At 35.7% G+C, this 14996-nt stretch overlaps 2 protein-coding genes across 6 annotated transcripts in view; one reads left to right on the forward strand and one right to left on the reverse strand.

Annotated features, from left to right (window-relative positions):
- The window catches only part of LOC139147206 (uncharacterized protein KIAA0513-like), a 40417-nt gene extending 33391 nt beyond the window's left edge, over positions 1-7026 (reverse strand). Inside the window, exons 1-2 of one of the 5 annotated variants that reach the window (XM_070718206.1) lie at positions 6902-7026; positions 5114-5835 (exon numbers count right to left, since the gene is read on the reverse strand). In XM_070718206.1, coding sequence (XP_070574307.1) covers positions 5114-5763 — 650 coding nt within the window. In that variant the 5' untranslated portion in view covers positions 5764-5835; positions 6902-7026. Of the gene's footprint in view, positions 1-5113; positions 5836-6722; positions 6852-6871 lie in introns of those variants that run through there. The other 4 variants (XM_070718205.1, XM_070718202.1, XM_070718203.1 and 1 more) reach the window with 4 other exon arrangements.
- A 17-nt stretch (positions 7027-7043) lies between these two features.
- LOC139147207 (metallophosphoesterase 1-like) lies at positions 7044-13681 on the forward strand. Its single transcript, XM_070718207.1, has 8 exons — positions 7044-7391; positions 8824-8932; positions 9608-9711; positions 10478-10558; positions 11028-11214; positions 11580-11702; positions 12219-12359; positions 12943-13681. Exons 1-8 carry the CDS (start codon positions 7177-7179, stop codon positions 13105-13107), a joined length of 1125 nt encoding a protein of 374 aa, XP_070574308.1. The 5' UTR covers positions 7044-7176; the 3' UTR covers positions 13108-13681.
- The last annotated feature ends 1315 nt before the right edge of the window (positions 13682-14996 follow it).

The raw sequence follows: 14996 nt of genomic DNA on the forward strand, positions 1-14996 counted from the left end.
AAACAGGCTTCAACTTTTTACATTTTAACGACAAACGATATTTAATCTTATCCTGAGAGAATTGGTGACATTTCAGTTAATCCAGTCTGAAGTGATATTGTCAAATCTGTACAGTCTTTTATTGACAGTTTAATTCTAAATCATTACTACCCTGGAGAAATGGATTATTCTTTGCAGTTCCCATCTGTAGCATCTCCCTTCAGCATGTATCATGTTGAAAAACAACAGAAGAGTAACGACATAGCAATTAACGTGTTCATGTAATTTTTAACACCAGTAAATACCATGGAGAAAATATGTGTACAATTATTATATGCAAGTTTTATGGCATTTACCTGATAACTACAGTTATTTGCTATTTGAAGGTTTTGGGTTTATTCTCTTAAACTACAACAATCTGGAACTCATAACAGAATTACTGTACTGTACAGTATTCATGACAAGCGGCATGATGGTACAGCATACAGCCTGGTTGAAAGTGACACTTTTGATGCTAAATCTACATCAGTAAGTTTGTATCTACAGGATATGACCTCATTGTTGGAAAGTTTTTAACAGTGAAATACAGTGTTTTGTAATGTAATATCTTGAAACCAAGACTTTTATGTATTTCCAGTTCTGTGTTTGACAGTCAGTATGTACTAGTCAGTTTGTATGCTCAATTGTTAATTATAAAAAATAGCGTCAATGACACTGTAGCTCCCATCCTGGACTATTTAGTGTTTGTTCTCTGGTCAGATATTTGAACATGTGTGAAAGGATAAAGTGCATGAAGTGAAAATACTTACATGAAATGTACTGGAGACAGTGAAATATGTTTAATGTAATTATTCAGAATATAAAATGGAAAAAATACAGAATTAGATATATCGAATACTGTGATACAACCATTAACTCAACAAGTCATTTACAATGACATAGTCCCCACTTGTAATAGGAATATTAGTCTTGATGGGGCAGGAAAATGTGGTCATTAAGAAGTATCACTGGAGTGTATATGTTGAGATCTATGGGCACATAGGTCTATGTCGTTGTTCCCAATTTGAAACACATGAGGCATGTCTAAGTTATGGTTCTAAATCGGGAAAAAAGATCAGACCTCTAGCAGTATATATTGGCCAGCCAAGAAATACATATGCTCATTATAAATGAGGTACAAGATGTGCCGGCCAAGAAATACATATGCGCATTATAAATGAGGTACAAGATGAGACATCTTAAGGTCTAATATCCTATCAAAATTGGAGGGTATAGAACTTGTTGTTACTGAAATATGCATATATATGTATAATCAAGGTCAAAGGTCATCGAGGTCACATGACATTTTGAAAAAAAAATGATATTGCTAATTAATCCCTATATGCCAAAAATCAGATCTCTAGCTCTATTCGCTTGCCAAGAATTAGATGTGTACATAATTAATGAGGTAAAGCGTGTGTTGTCATAAGGTCTCCCATCCTACTGAATACAAAGGACATAGCACTTGTGGTTACTTATTTATTGACATAAACATATATTTTAGGTAAAAGGTCATCGAGGTCACATGACATTTGGTCAAAAAATTTCTCTCCTATAGTTATCCCTATATACCAAAAATCAGACATCCAGCTCTATTGGCTCGCTCAGAATGAGATATGCGCATAATTATTGAGGTACAGTATGTGGCGTCATAAGGTGTCCAATCATACAAAACATGAAGGTTGTAGCACTTGTGGTTACCGAGTTATGGACAAATATGTATATTTGAGGTCAAAGGTCACTGAGGTCACGTGACATTTTGTCAAAAAAATTGTATTGCTAAGTTATCCCTATATACCAAAAATCAGACCTCTAGCTCTATTGGCTCGCTCAAAATTAGATATGCGCATAATTAATGAGGTACAATATGTGGCGTCATAAGCTGTCCCATCATACCATATATGAAGGGTGGTAGCACTTGTGGTTACTGAGTTATGGACAAATATGTATATTTGAGGTCAAAGGTCACCGAGGTCACGTGACATTTTGTCAAAAAAATTGTTTTGCTAAGTTATCCCTATATACCAAAAATCAGACCTCTAGCTGTATTGGCTCGCTCAAATTAGATATGCGCATAATTAATGAGGTACAATATGTGGCGTCATAAGGTGTCCCATCATACCATACATGAAGGCTGTAGCACTTGTGGTTACTGAGTTATGGACAAATATGTATATTTGAGGTCAAGGTCACCGAGGTCACATGACATTTTGTCAAAAAAATTGTTTTGCTAAGTTATCCCTTTATACCAAAAATCAGACCTCTAGCTCTATTGGCTCGCTCAAAATTAGATACGCGCATAATTAATGAGGTACAATATGTGGCGTCATAAGGTGTCCCATCATACCATACATGAAGGCTGTAGCACTTGTGGTTACTGAGTTATGGACAAATATATATATTTGAGGTCAAAGGTCATCGAGGTCACGTGACATTTTGTCAAAATATCCGAGATATCTGCGTGAACGGATGGACTCACGGATGGACGAACAGACGGACATGACCCAATCTATAAGCTCACTGGACTTCATCCGTGGGGACTAAAAATTGTGTCACTGCATCCTTTTTGCAATATGAATACGATGAGAAACTAAATTTTTATTTTTCGTGGCCTTATACATGGGAGTCTATGGAGATCTGTCTTATACATGGGAGTCTATGGACGTGTAAACTAAAAATATGCAAATTTCACCACGATTTGCCCAAATTTGGGAAAGGTCACTCCTATGCACTTCCATACCAAGTTTCAAATCAATCGGACTTGTGGTTTCAGAGCAGGAGATTTTTTGACCAAAAATGGGAGAAAATTACAAAAAATTCATGAAAAATAGCAAGTCCAAGATACTGACCCAAGATGTGCACAATCATTTCATGTCAGCCCAAAGTACTTACATGCTAATTTTTCATGTAATCTGCTCAGTGGTTATTGAGTTTTTTCAATTTTGACTGTTTTTACATTTTTTCACTTAATTTGCATATTTTTGGCAATGACAACTTCATTTGAACAAAATCTCATCTACAGCCCATCATCCATGTACACACCAAATATCAAGATGAAATGTACAGCGGTTTTGGAGTTTTTGATGTTGACGGACAGACATACAGACATACAGACATACAGACATACAGACACACAGACATACAGACATACAGACATACATACATACAGACATTTCCCTAGCCTATAAGAATAGCTTCCATTGCCATATATACATATGGCTATGGGAGCTAAAAAGAGCAATCCCTTCAATTGTGCTGAGGGCCATAAATCGATACTCTCTTCTTGGGCAAAGCTGCAGGTGTCTTGCTATGTGACATTATTTTGTATACGGATTTTGTTTATTTGAGATGCTGTAAGCATAAAACAGATTTTAATATTAATTAACCCTTTGAGTGCTGTAATTTTTCTGATCTACTGGTAATTTTTTATATAATATTTTGATAATTGTAGACCAAAGGGACACCACTTTTCATTGGCTACTTTTTGAGCAAAATTTTGGCATAAATGTCAAATTTTTAAAGGAGGTTGCAACAGCAGAGGCATAAAATGGATCTTTGACCAAAGTGAGTTTATTTTTGCAAAATAAAGTGTGTATTTTGAAAAGCAACATCTGTAAAGTGGAAGTTATGCTGTAGACTAGCATAAGACAGATTGCTCTATGGGAGCTTAGCACCATACAAGGATAAACCCACTGATGGTTAATTGGTATCCAAAAATTCTCTGATTTATGAAAATTAATCCTACTTAGAAAAAGACATTACTATGAGATGGTTTATAAAAAAGTATATTATTATGACCATGTCATGGTAAATAAATCCCTTCTGCACCTAAGGACAGGTTACAATGTCACATACTAAACAAACACCCTTCTCCCAAGTTCAAGGTAACATACATGTATGTGACCACATTGGACAGATCATGATATCAGCTTTACACATCTAGATGTAAGTTCATATGGTACAATGGAGATCAATACACCCATTGAATAAAGACTACACAGTGGCATTTGCTCAGTTCTTGATTCTGTGATAGGATGAGAATACTCAAAACAGGTTCTGACGACTCGGCATGGAATCGTATAGAGCAGCATTTAATGGTTGTCATAGACCATCACTCAGTGTGACTCCTTACACAGTCTGGAAAGCTGTATATCTAAAATGTTGATAATTTCAACCTAAACCATCAAAGTATAAAATTTTTGAAATATGAAACAAACCTAGAAATAGCCACTCTGTATAAAAGCAGATGTGAGACCTATATTAAGCAATGGTTTTGACCATGATGTACAGAAAGATTAAACTTCACATTCCCGAAGTCCTTGCTTATGCAGTTTTGACCTCATTACTGAAAAATCTCTGACCAAAATATGGAAGTATAGAAATGTAAAACTAAATACCCTGGAATCCATAGGTAAATATCTGTGTACAGTGATAAGGCAGTTTCAATGAAGGAAAGTTGACGTCAACAACATAAAATGGTATGATGTGCTGCAATACATGTTTTCCCAGCATTTCCTCGATGACTGATTAACATTCAATTTCCTGTGTGGATGCTTGCAACATAAACCAGAATGGACGGTTCAAGGAAGTCACTTTCATGCATACTGGATGAGACTTTTGGGGAAATACTGATATTTCAGGATGCTTGCAAGATCTAGGAACAAAACAGTCTTTGTTGTTGAGACTTTCTTGGGATTTGTGAGATTTATGGGGTAAAGAAATAATCTGAAACCAATGTGAGACTGTCTCTGTGAAATACTTTGGTCTCCACTCTAAATGGAAATCATTGTCAAAAAAAGCATTTTAAATTGCACCACAGAGAGGGTTAGGGAAATTATTATAGAAATATCATAATTTAAAAAATGAAAATATAAATCCATAATAAATACATTCATGAAAGAATGCTATGATTGCTCTTATGTTTAAATTGAGTATTGGTAATGTACATCATTGCCATCAGACGATTTTGCCGAATGTCATTATAGACTTGTCAGACAAAATAAGTAGCATTTAATTGACATACGATGAATCATACAGTACACAATTGTCATTGTAGATTTATCTGAAGACAGATGTGTGGGAAGCCGTTACTTACCTGTCACTGAATATGAGATTAACAAATTTCTCCATGAAGTCTTTACACTGGAGAGTCACTTCATCCTGGTGACTTTCTGTACTGAAAGCAGAACTCCAAGACCCCTCGGAGCATTCCGACATTGAACGATTCACCGTGAGATGCATGGCATCAGCTTCCGTGCTCTCATCCAGAAAGTCAAACACTCTACAAGCAGAATTCAATGCGAAAGTACTCAGTGTATCATTGTCCTCAGTACATATACCCTGAACTATTGCACTCACAGGACCTCCACCAGAGGGGCTGAGGGCATTTCCGGGAAGAGCCATTGCCATGGCCCCGTTGCAATCAGCGTCACAACCCACAGGAATGTCATCTTCATTGCTTTCTGAATTCAAATCATCAGAATGCATGAAGACGTCATCATCGGGGAAATTTTGTTCCTCACTATCAGGTGTACCATCACTTGTTTCAGTCACATCTAGGTCATCCTCTCTTCCATCAGACTTGTGATTTCCATTGCAAGCATATCCGCTGTCTTCACTATATTTACTTTTGGTTAATTCCCCATTTACTCGTTCACTCTGACTTCTGCTTTTGCATCCAACTTTGTCTTGAGAATCAAAACTGACATCACTGACTGACTGGATTCCATTCTTGCATTCCGTCATGATTACACAGAAGTTAAAGATAGGTTTCCCTCAACATGAAACCATCAGTTATCAGCTTGACATTTTATCTCTCTGAAAGAAAAGGAACACCGAAATCATGATGCATGAACAAGTATTTATTGCATCACAACCTCTGTCATACTTCATAAACAAAATAATTTCAACATTTTATGATTTAATTATTCATTTTCAATATGTACTTAGCCTTCTAAAAATGTAACTATTTAAAAAATTCATTTTTACAATAACAAAGTGACATAATATGGTGACTTGTTCCTAAATGAAAGCATAAAAAAGACAAGTGGATGCTAAAGTTCTAAAAATGCCCTTCGATGGCATCATTTCCTTCCCGTTCTTTCACATTCTGCTGAACAAAACAATATTCAATGAATGGCATAAATAATAACGCTATATTCCATGGCTGAAATACAGAAATAACTGGGGAAAAACATAACTTTTCACAGAATCTTCATGGGATGTGGAACTGATCCAATTCCACTGTAGTCTAGTGAGTCATATCATCAAAGCTCCAAATTATGAAACAAAACGGGGAAAAACAATGCTTAAAAGGAACCTATATACCAATAATCAAGTTAAGAAAATATTTAATTTTAAATAACAGTAAATACATCTGAACCTATCGACTATTGAAGCTGCCATCTCACTCCTCAAGACTCTAAATTTAGCGTTGACAAGTATTGATGTGCACAAATGGAAACGCATTCGTAAAAACGGTAAGCGGAAAGTACCATGCCTGGTCGTATCTCTTCCTTTCTTCTTTTTTGAGGTATGTCAACAAATGTCCCCGCCCTCCCTTTGTCTTATTGCGACAAAAATGAACTGCTCGATGACTGTATTGTATGCAATGTTGACGGCAGCTGACCTGTAGAAATACTGTGATACAAGATCACAGTTCTTTGAAGAAATAACTGTTATAACAGCTCATCCCCACAACGTACCCCACTGATATCCAATGCGAACGCATTACGTTCCCTTCTGCTCGTTAAAAAGCTGTGTTTACGACCGACACTGGATAGAACAGGACTTTCTCGAATAATTACGGAAAAAATTGCAGCGGCAAAACATTTGAAACTGCGTATACACTTACAGATTAAAGAAATACTCGAATCCAACCTACGTCATCGCGAAAATATTTACTTCTGTTCTGTGTTCAGAGGTATTTCCCTTTTGGATGGTCAGCTCTCCGCAAGCGAGCGGCTTGTCATCTCGAATCGAGCTTCCCAGTTGCTCAACCCACAATGCGTCGGAGAAGGTCAAAGGTCGGAGTTGAGAGTGCAACAGTGGGGTACAGACAAGTTGTAAAATCCCAGTCCTCAGGTCGGTCCCACATCGCAGAATGGGCTACAAGTTGTTTTCACGGTGAATTACACTGGACATCACATCATTACCTTCATGCATTTTAGACACTTTAGAAATTTATTCCTTTTCGTCGCATTTGTCTTTATTTCGTGCGAATATCTTATCTACTACCTTGTCATTTGGCAATGTTCGTGGCCTGTGTTACAACGGAAAACAGAGGAATACGGAAACCGCTTATCGGCGCTCTTCTTTGCTGATCCTCACCTGTTGGGGTCGAAACAAGGTCATTGGTTCGATCAACTCAGAAGGTAAGTGTCTATCAGTCATCAACGCTGCGGTTGTCCATGGGTCTGTGGCAGTGTCGCTTGTGGTTCGATACACGGCGAAGTATGATTTATGGCATGTCATTATTTTCTCAACTCATGCAGCAAGTTACATCAATACACTCCCCTGCCCAATATCAGAACAGCCCAGAATATGAACACAAGCTGACTTTTATGCCCTTTTCCTGTAATTAGTGAGATATCCAGTGTATTTTGCACAGCAAAATCTGCCTATGTGATCAACTGACAGACTGGTGGGAGCTGAAAGGAAAGGAAAGAAAGGTTATTTCATTTTGACTTTGTAATTGCCTTGAAATTGAATGTATTTGGCATTGTTGTTTTTCTGCATGCATTGGGCATTTAAAAAAACATTTTTTTTGCAAAAATACAAGTATTTTTGTCCAAAAGTGTACATGCCCAATTTCAGAACAAAATTAGTGACGTAAATCTTAGAATGCAGGTACTAGGTAAGATTTTCAAATTTTCTAATAAAACATTTGTACACAACAAGAAGTGGTGATAAATTAACATTTTGAAGTAAAATAAAAACAGACACCCAATGCAACTTAGTAACTTACGTATGTCTTGCATTCATGTTTCAAGAAAATTAAAATGCATAAGAGAGGAGGGGTCAATTGACATGAAATTCATGAATAAAACTTACAGCTAATGGAGCTTTACCAATTGTCAAACATTGCCTGTTTCTTTTGTTAAATTAATATCAAATCTACGGGGTTCGTTCCATGCTCATATTAGAATTTTATAATGAAATATCTATCAGCGAGAAAGCAGATTGGAAATGGTGCAATTTGATGTCAACTTTGGTTGCAATAAATTACCAAAATTCTCTAGTTTTTGGTGTTCCTTTATTTGGCATCTTGTTCCATTACTGGGCAACTGTAGATGTCAGAATGATTAGGGCCCTCACTTTAACAACCTGTGAAGAAGGGTTCATACCCTACCCTCATGACAGTACATACCCTGAGTAACATTCCCAGTATGGAAAACATGTGGTTGTTTTCACAGGTAAATGATACTAGAAGGAGCATCAGAGTGTTCTGATATTGGGCAGGGGAGTGTAATATGTGATAGAGAAGTTGGGTTGCTCTCTTTGTACATTATATGCCTATATTTTTAGTTTTCCCACAGTCCAACCGCAAAATGCACCACTATATATCAAAATGACGATAGAAACTCAAATTATAAAAGCATAAGAGACAATTGGTGCAGTTCCACAGCTCACAACATTCCCCATGGGAAAGGTGGGCCCACATTTCCCCACTAAAGTGGGTATAGTGAAACTGCAGCAAAACCAAAGACCTGGGTTCGATGATTAGAAAGATCGTAGAGCTAAAAGCTCCATGGACAGATAATATATCCGGTTTGCATATTTTAATAAAATCTTTGCTTAACACAGAGAATGGCAAATGCAGCGGGCATTCCAGACAGCAGTGTCTTTACTACAACCAGATATTATATTTGTACTAGGTGATCTCCTTGATGAAGGACAGTGGGCATCAAATCAAGTAAGTGTTGAAACAGATCTGCAACAATAATACCATTACTTTTTATAGATAAAATGATCTGAGAAAGACTTCGATGCACAATACATTAATTGGTTTATCAGCTGATGAGTATTATAATTTTAGTGGGACATATGGCTTGAACTCAGGTATTCATTCATTCTACCAATGTTGTATTTAACCTTATTCTGTAATATTTATATATATGTATATTCATTTTTGGATGTGAAAAGATGTATTCATTCATCTTCATTGTGCCATAAAGGTGTTCTTGTTTTATACTTGCTGTGAAATTTGTTAACAAGATGAGCAGGCATGCTAACGTCTACACCGTGATTGTACATCAGTTCACCATGGATGTAACGAAAGTAAAATATCAATGGAGTTCCAGACATCTCCAAAATAAAGAGATACGGTACAGTGCAGACAGTTTATTATATCCCATCAAAACAACCACTGGAAGGTTTCTTTTAAATGTGTAATGCGCCGATCGGTGACTTAACCAGGTAAAACCCTTGTTGATCGAAGTTTGACTTGGTTCAATACTACATTGTATTCCATTGGCAGACTGATTAATTAGGTATTTGCAAGCATACAATATACCTATGTCTTATAAAATTATGATTTAAAATTGTAATTTTAGAAACTGTATTATTTATATATTTTTTCATTCTCCAGGAATTTCATGAGACTGTTGGCAGATTTAAACATATGTTCCGGCATTCAGAAAAAATTCAGCTGCATGTAGTTGTTGGTAACCATGACATTGGATTCCATCCCAGGTAAGTATCTACCTAAGCATGGTATGTATTTTCGTGTATATTTTATTATCTGTCACTTTTTTGTCTTTCTATCAATGTATGTACATTTATATACATTGTCCTTGTAAATTTGTCACTTGACATCATTGTATTTGTATGTCCATATATCCATCTCTTCTTTGCTTTTATTGAAATTGCAACATTAATATATTTCAAAGAGAATTATTATAACTTGAGTGATAATTTCAGGTTTTCTACTTTCCTACTATCAGCCAAGGTAAAGCATACAGTCATATGGTAGTACATGACTGTTTTTGCTTTGTGAACAAAGATTTATGATTTTAGAAGTAGGGAAAACTTTCCTCTGTTCTTCAATGTGACGCTGTTTATCATACATCCAGTGTAGTAATCAGCAATATGAACATGCTAACCAGCCTTCACACAATACTACCCTACTAACTAGTGGTAATAACTGAAAGTTATTGAACTGTATTTGACAAAGAGAATACCAGAAAGAGATCGATTAATGACTTCAAATGGCATCTGGTCACATTTCGGTGATGTGTAGTGTTTCAAGATTAATATCATCATTCAGTTTGCAAAACCATTAATCTGTATTATATTAAAGCTTTGTCAATACCAGTCATATTTGTTAAACACAATATTGCCTTTGACTTGACTCAGATATGGCAACTTATGGTAAATTTATTAAAACTGCTACATTCTCTGAACAGTCTCCATATCAGTGCTGGCATTAAATGTAAACCTTCTCACATTTGTTCTTTAGTGTCAGGCAAACTCAGCTTGAGAGATTCCAGACTGCTTTTGACATTCCTTCGGTCAAGACACTGACAGTGAAGGGCATCAAGTAAGTGATAAGTGACATCTTTCAATTTTCTGAATCAATGGCGTCAGAGTATTCATCAATGGCCCGCAATTTATTATATCATTGTACAATTTGTTAATTACCAGTACATAACATTGTAGGACAGGTGGATACACAATTATTGAATAGAAAAAGACAAATGTGGTAAACTGCGATGCGAACAAAATCATGTACAAAAAAGATGCTCTACCTTTTCAACTCACGTTCAATGTTGATGTCAAATCACTGGACAAAACAGAGTAGAAGTGATGAAAAGTGATTTGTGTAAGGTTTGATATTGTGCATGTTAACAGCTTGACTTAAGCACATCACTCAGGTCCAACCATCTCATTAACTTTAGCTACTTTCAATCATATCTGATGGGAGAAACAATGGTTCAGTAACTATTGAAGAGAAAAGAGTACCTCCTGTATCAATTCACTAATCTCAGTACTTTCTTAATCTCTTTCAGTTTTGTACTTCTAAACAGTATTTTAATGCAAGGTGACAAATGCTCTATGTGTCTGGAAGCAGAAGTTCTATTACGTCAAGTTTCACAGCAGCTCAATTGCTCCAGGGATATGGCATACAATGCCAAACATCCAGAGGAATGTGACAACCAAAAACTTTTACCAATCTCTGCTCCAATATTGCTACAGGTATGGCAACCAGAATGAGAAATACTGGTTATTTTGATATGAGATGCTGTTATAATGATATACCATTCTTTCAATAGTTTAGATCTATGTCCAGTGTATTCTTAGGAAAAGTCTAGTAGACGATTGGAAATGTACATGGAATATTTACACTTACAAGTTAGCAGTCCCATAACATCTTATTACCCTGCTATATTGCCATCTTACATCTACTTGCAAAGTGTCATTTTAAGAGGTAGGATGTTGTAAGGTGGCATCAGAAAAGTTCTAGACTAAAGAAGCCTTAGAAGAAAAGAAAGGACATTATGTAGGACAGCTACTTCATGATGTTATCATTATGAGACCAAATATGTATCTAATTTCCACAGCATTTCCCAATGTACCGAGAATCAGATGCTGTGTGTACTGGTGAAGACGCTGCTCCCTCCAAAGAGAAACTGACACATCACAGGGAGAGATGGGAAGTCTTGTCCAAAGACGCCTCACAGAAGGCAAGTTATGCTCAGTGAATTATTAAAGTGTATTTACAAAGGAACATGAATGCTTTTGTCAGAATTGTTACCAAACTTTGTGAGGCATCGCAGTAGTGAGACAAATTAACTATTTGGAGGCAGCAACTATCATACCGATTGAAAAGACAGTTGTTATTCAGTCAACCAGTTGAATTCACTGGCTGGATCATCCATAACAGTTTAGTTATTGCCATGAATACATCATATCATTCTGCCATACATAAAAACACATCTATATGAAGTGAGAGTTAATCTTTCCAAAAGACAATGAGTTTTCAAGTTATAACATATAGCTCCCCTGTCTAATCATGTAAGCCACTGTATACTCCTGTTTGTTTACTCAGCACTTAAATCTTGAAATTACAATAGTTTATGATTATTGTGGCATACATTATTTGTAAACATAACTCTACTGGTTCATCTAACAATATTACAAATGTATGAGTGTACATTGTCTCACAGTTCAATCAGCAATGATGTTCTGTGTATTTGTAGTTATTCTGGTGGTTACAGCCGAGATTTATTCTCAGTGGTCACACCCATCATGGCTGCTACTTAGAGCATGAAAATGGAACTCCAGAACTGACTGTACCTTCATTCAGTTGGAGAAATAGAAACAATCCCAGCTTTGCCCTGGTAAGTCACACTCTGAATCTTCATTTGTTTTCAACAATCCAGAGTAGGTTTAAGTCTATACTATAACCCACAATTCCCTGTATAGTGGCCTACCCATTCTGTTGAAAAGAAAGGAACTGTGCCGCTATGTGCATGTGCACCACTATGCAAAGAAATGTCTTACACAATATTAATTTTGTTGTATTCAAACATAATCATGTATCAATGCTGCTTTGGAAAATCAGTATTAGGTTTGAAGAGCCACACATGGCTGTATTATATATTATAAGAGCTGTACAGTATTACATTCAAATATACCAACATTTCCAGGCTGGCTCACTAAATCTATTTGAACTTGGATATATGAACTAATATCACAACTGCTGCAAGAATTCACAGCTGACACTTGGCTAGAATTCACAGCTGACACTTGCCTAGAAAGCTAGAACCACCATGCTCACTGATGTTGTAGAGTCTGTATTGTTTATTGTGTAGTAGTAAGGTGATAAAATTGTGCTCATTTCTGATTCTGATTCTGAAAAATGATAGTTTGAAATTAACCAATATCATGATAATAATTTGCGTCTGTTTGCTTTGTTTCCAGGCAGTCATTTCTCCTGACGACATCGCCTTCAACAAGTGTTTTATTCCCAGAGAGACCACGGTGATATTTACATATATTATATCTGGTGTTGTTGTTGTGATGATGGTGATATTCATCAACTTGAAACCACCGAGAAGACGATACAGATACAAAACAATAGACTAGATGATATTATGCAGCATCGTAGAATAGGATCAACATTTACTCAAGTCTAAAAAATCAAATATCAAAGAATACACAGTGTCTTCCTTGTAAAAGTGTGCTCTTAAAAATCTCTTGAAATATGAAAATCTCTTGAAAATACTTTATTGTAAAAATGATGACAAAATGATTTTTGTTATGAAATCATAAAATTTAAAGCTTTGTGACTCTTTTTATATTCCTAAAGCAGCTATGTTTTGTGCCAAAATTTCTTGTATCATGAAAATTGTATTAAATTTTGATAAATTTACAAATTTTTGTACAATTTTGGATAATGAGATGATGTGCATGGTTTGGTAATGTTTGGTGTAGACTTTGAGTGTGATTTTCTATTTTTAGTGTTGTCAAAAGTTTCATACCTTCTGTATTGAGCTTTACAAACGTATAATTGAATACGAATATACTGCATATATTTTGAAGGAAAACGTAAAACTCTTGAAATGAAACTATATGACAATGTTCACCATGAAGAAATCTGTTTCTTTTTGAGTACATGTAAACCAGCTTTATATTTTGCATTAAAAATGAATTTATAGGATATAGACATGGACTTGTCGTGTGTAACGCTTTGGAAACTACCATGAATAATATGCGGCAAAGCCAGTGCATAGGTAACTTATTGTAATACAAACACTAATAGTAATTAATATGTAGTCTAACTGCGCCTTGTTTATCTATACTTTGTCGCTGTCAGTAAGAAATCTCAGCAGGGTGGCATTAAATGGTACTGTCTTCAGGAAGTCCATGCCAAGTTGATTTCTTATATTTATGTTTGGCAAGGAGACTTCTCATATCTAAACCAAGCACCCCGTGGTTTATTAGCTCTTTATCAGTAAAATAAAGGTGCCGCTTCTATACTTTAAGGTTTTCCAGTACTTGTTGCTATTGTAGTTTCTGTTTGTATTACAATCAGTTATCTATGCACTGGCTTTGCCGCGGTTGAATGATCAGGAGAAATAATACTAGTAACTTGAAAGGTAGATTTTGGTACAAAGTCATGATGAGAGGGACATTTTGGTTACCATGGTCTCATAAGATTCAAAGATCAAAAAATTCTTTTCTCAATCTTTTAATGATATTTTATTCATGTTTGTTTATAATGGCAATTGAAAATCATTACAAACTTATGTCACCAAGACGTGAATTCTATCAGAAGTACTTCCATCAGTCATATCAGCATTATCCTAAATGCTACATTCACTGAGAACTTCTTAAGAAAGCTTAGCCTAACTTCTCTTCCCACCTGTTTTTGCAAAGGTTTTGAAAGATAGGTAAATGATTAGGGAACCCCATTATGATTTCTGATGTTCTCCCATACATTGTTCTTAGGGGAAGCTCAGTAACATGACTGTGGAACGCTGGTAAAATTTACGAGAGTAACGAACCACTGTCAATAGGTACAATCAAAAATCAAACAAAAACTTGACTGTTCTCTGGTACAAAAGTGAAAACTGAGCAAGAAAGCATTGAGAGTACCAATAATAGCAGAGATCATCATTTGATGAATCTGATAAAAGATCACAGACTATAAAATCAAGCTCTTGAGGATAAACAAGTCTCTGTTGAGAAAAAATTTGCTGCGGTTTGTTGCATATTGTTTATCATACCATGCTGATGTTTAATCGTTCAAAAGTTTGTGGTAAAAGTAAGTATTTATTGAAACAATTTTTTGGCAAAAAGGAGTAAAGTTTTGATTTAATTGCCAATAGTTCTTCAGATGACTTCCTGTCATACTAGTGTTTCCAAAATCTCAGATAGAAACAATCGTAACGGTAACAATATCAGATGGAAATGTTCTATGGTCGGATGCAAACAGTGGAAATATGTATGACATTCATTTTCTTCCTAATATG

This window comes from Ptychodera flava, chromosome 13, assembly GCF_041260155.1.
Source record: "Ptychodera flava strain L36383 chromosome 13, AS_Pfla_20210202, whole genome shotgun sequence".
In the NCBI taxonomy this organism is placed as follows: Eukaryota; Metazoa; Hemichordata; class Enteropneusta; family Ptychoderidae; genus Ptychodera; species Ptychodera flava.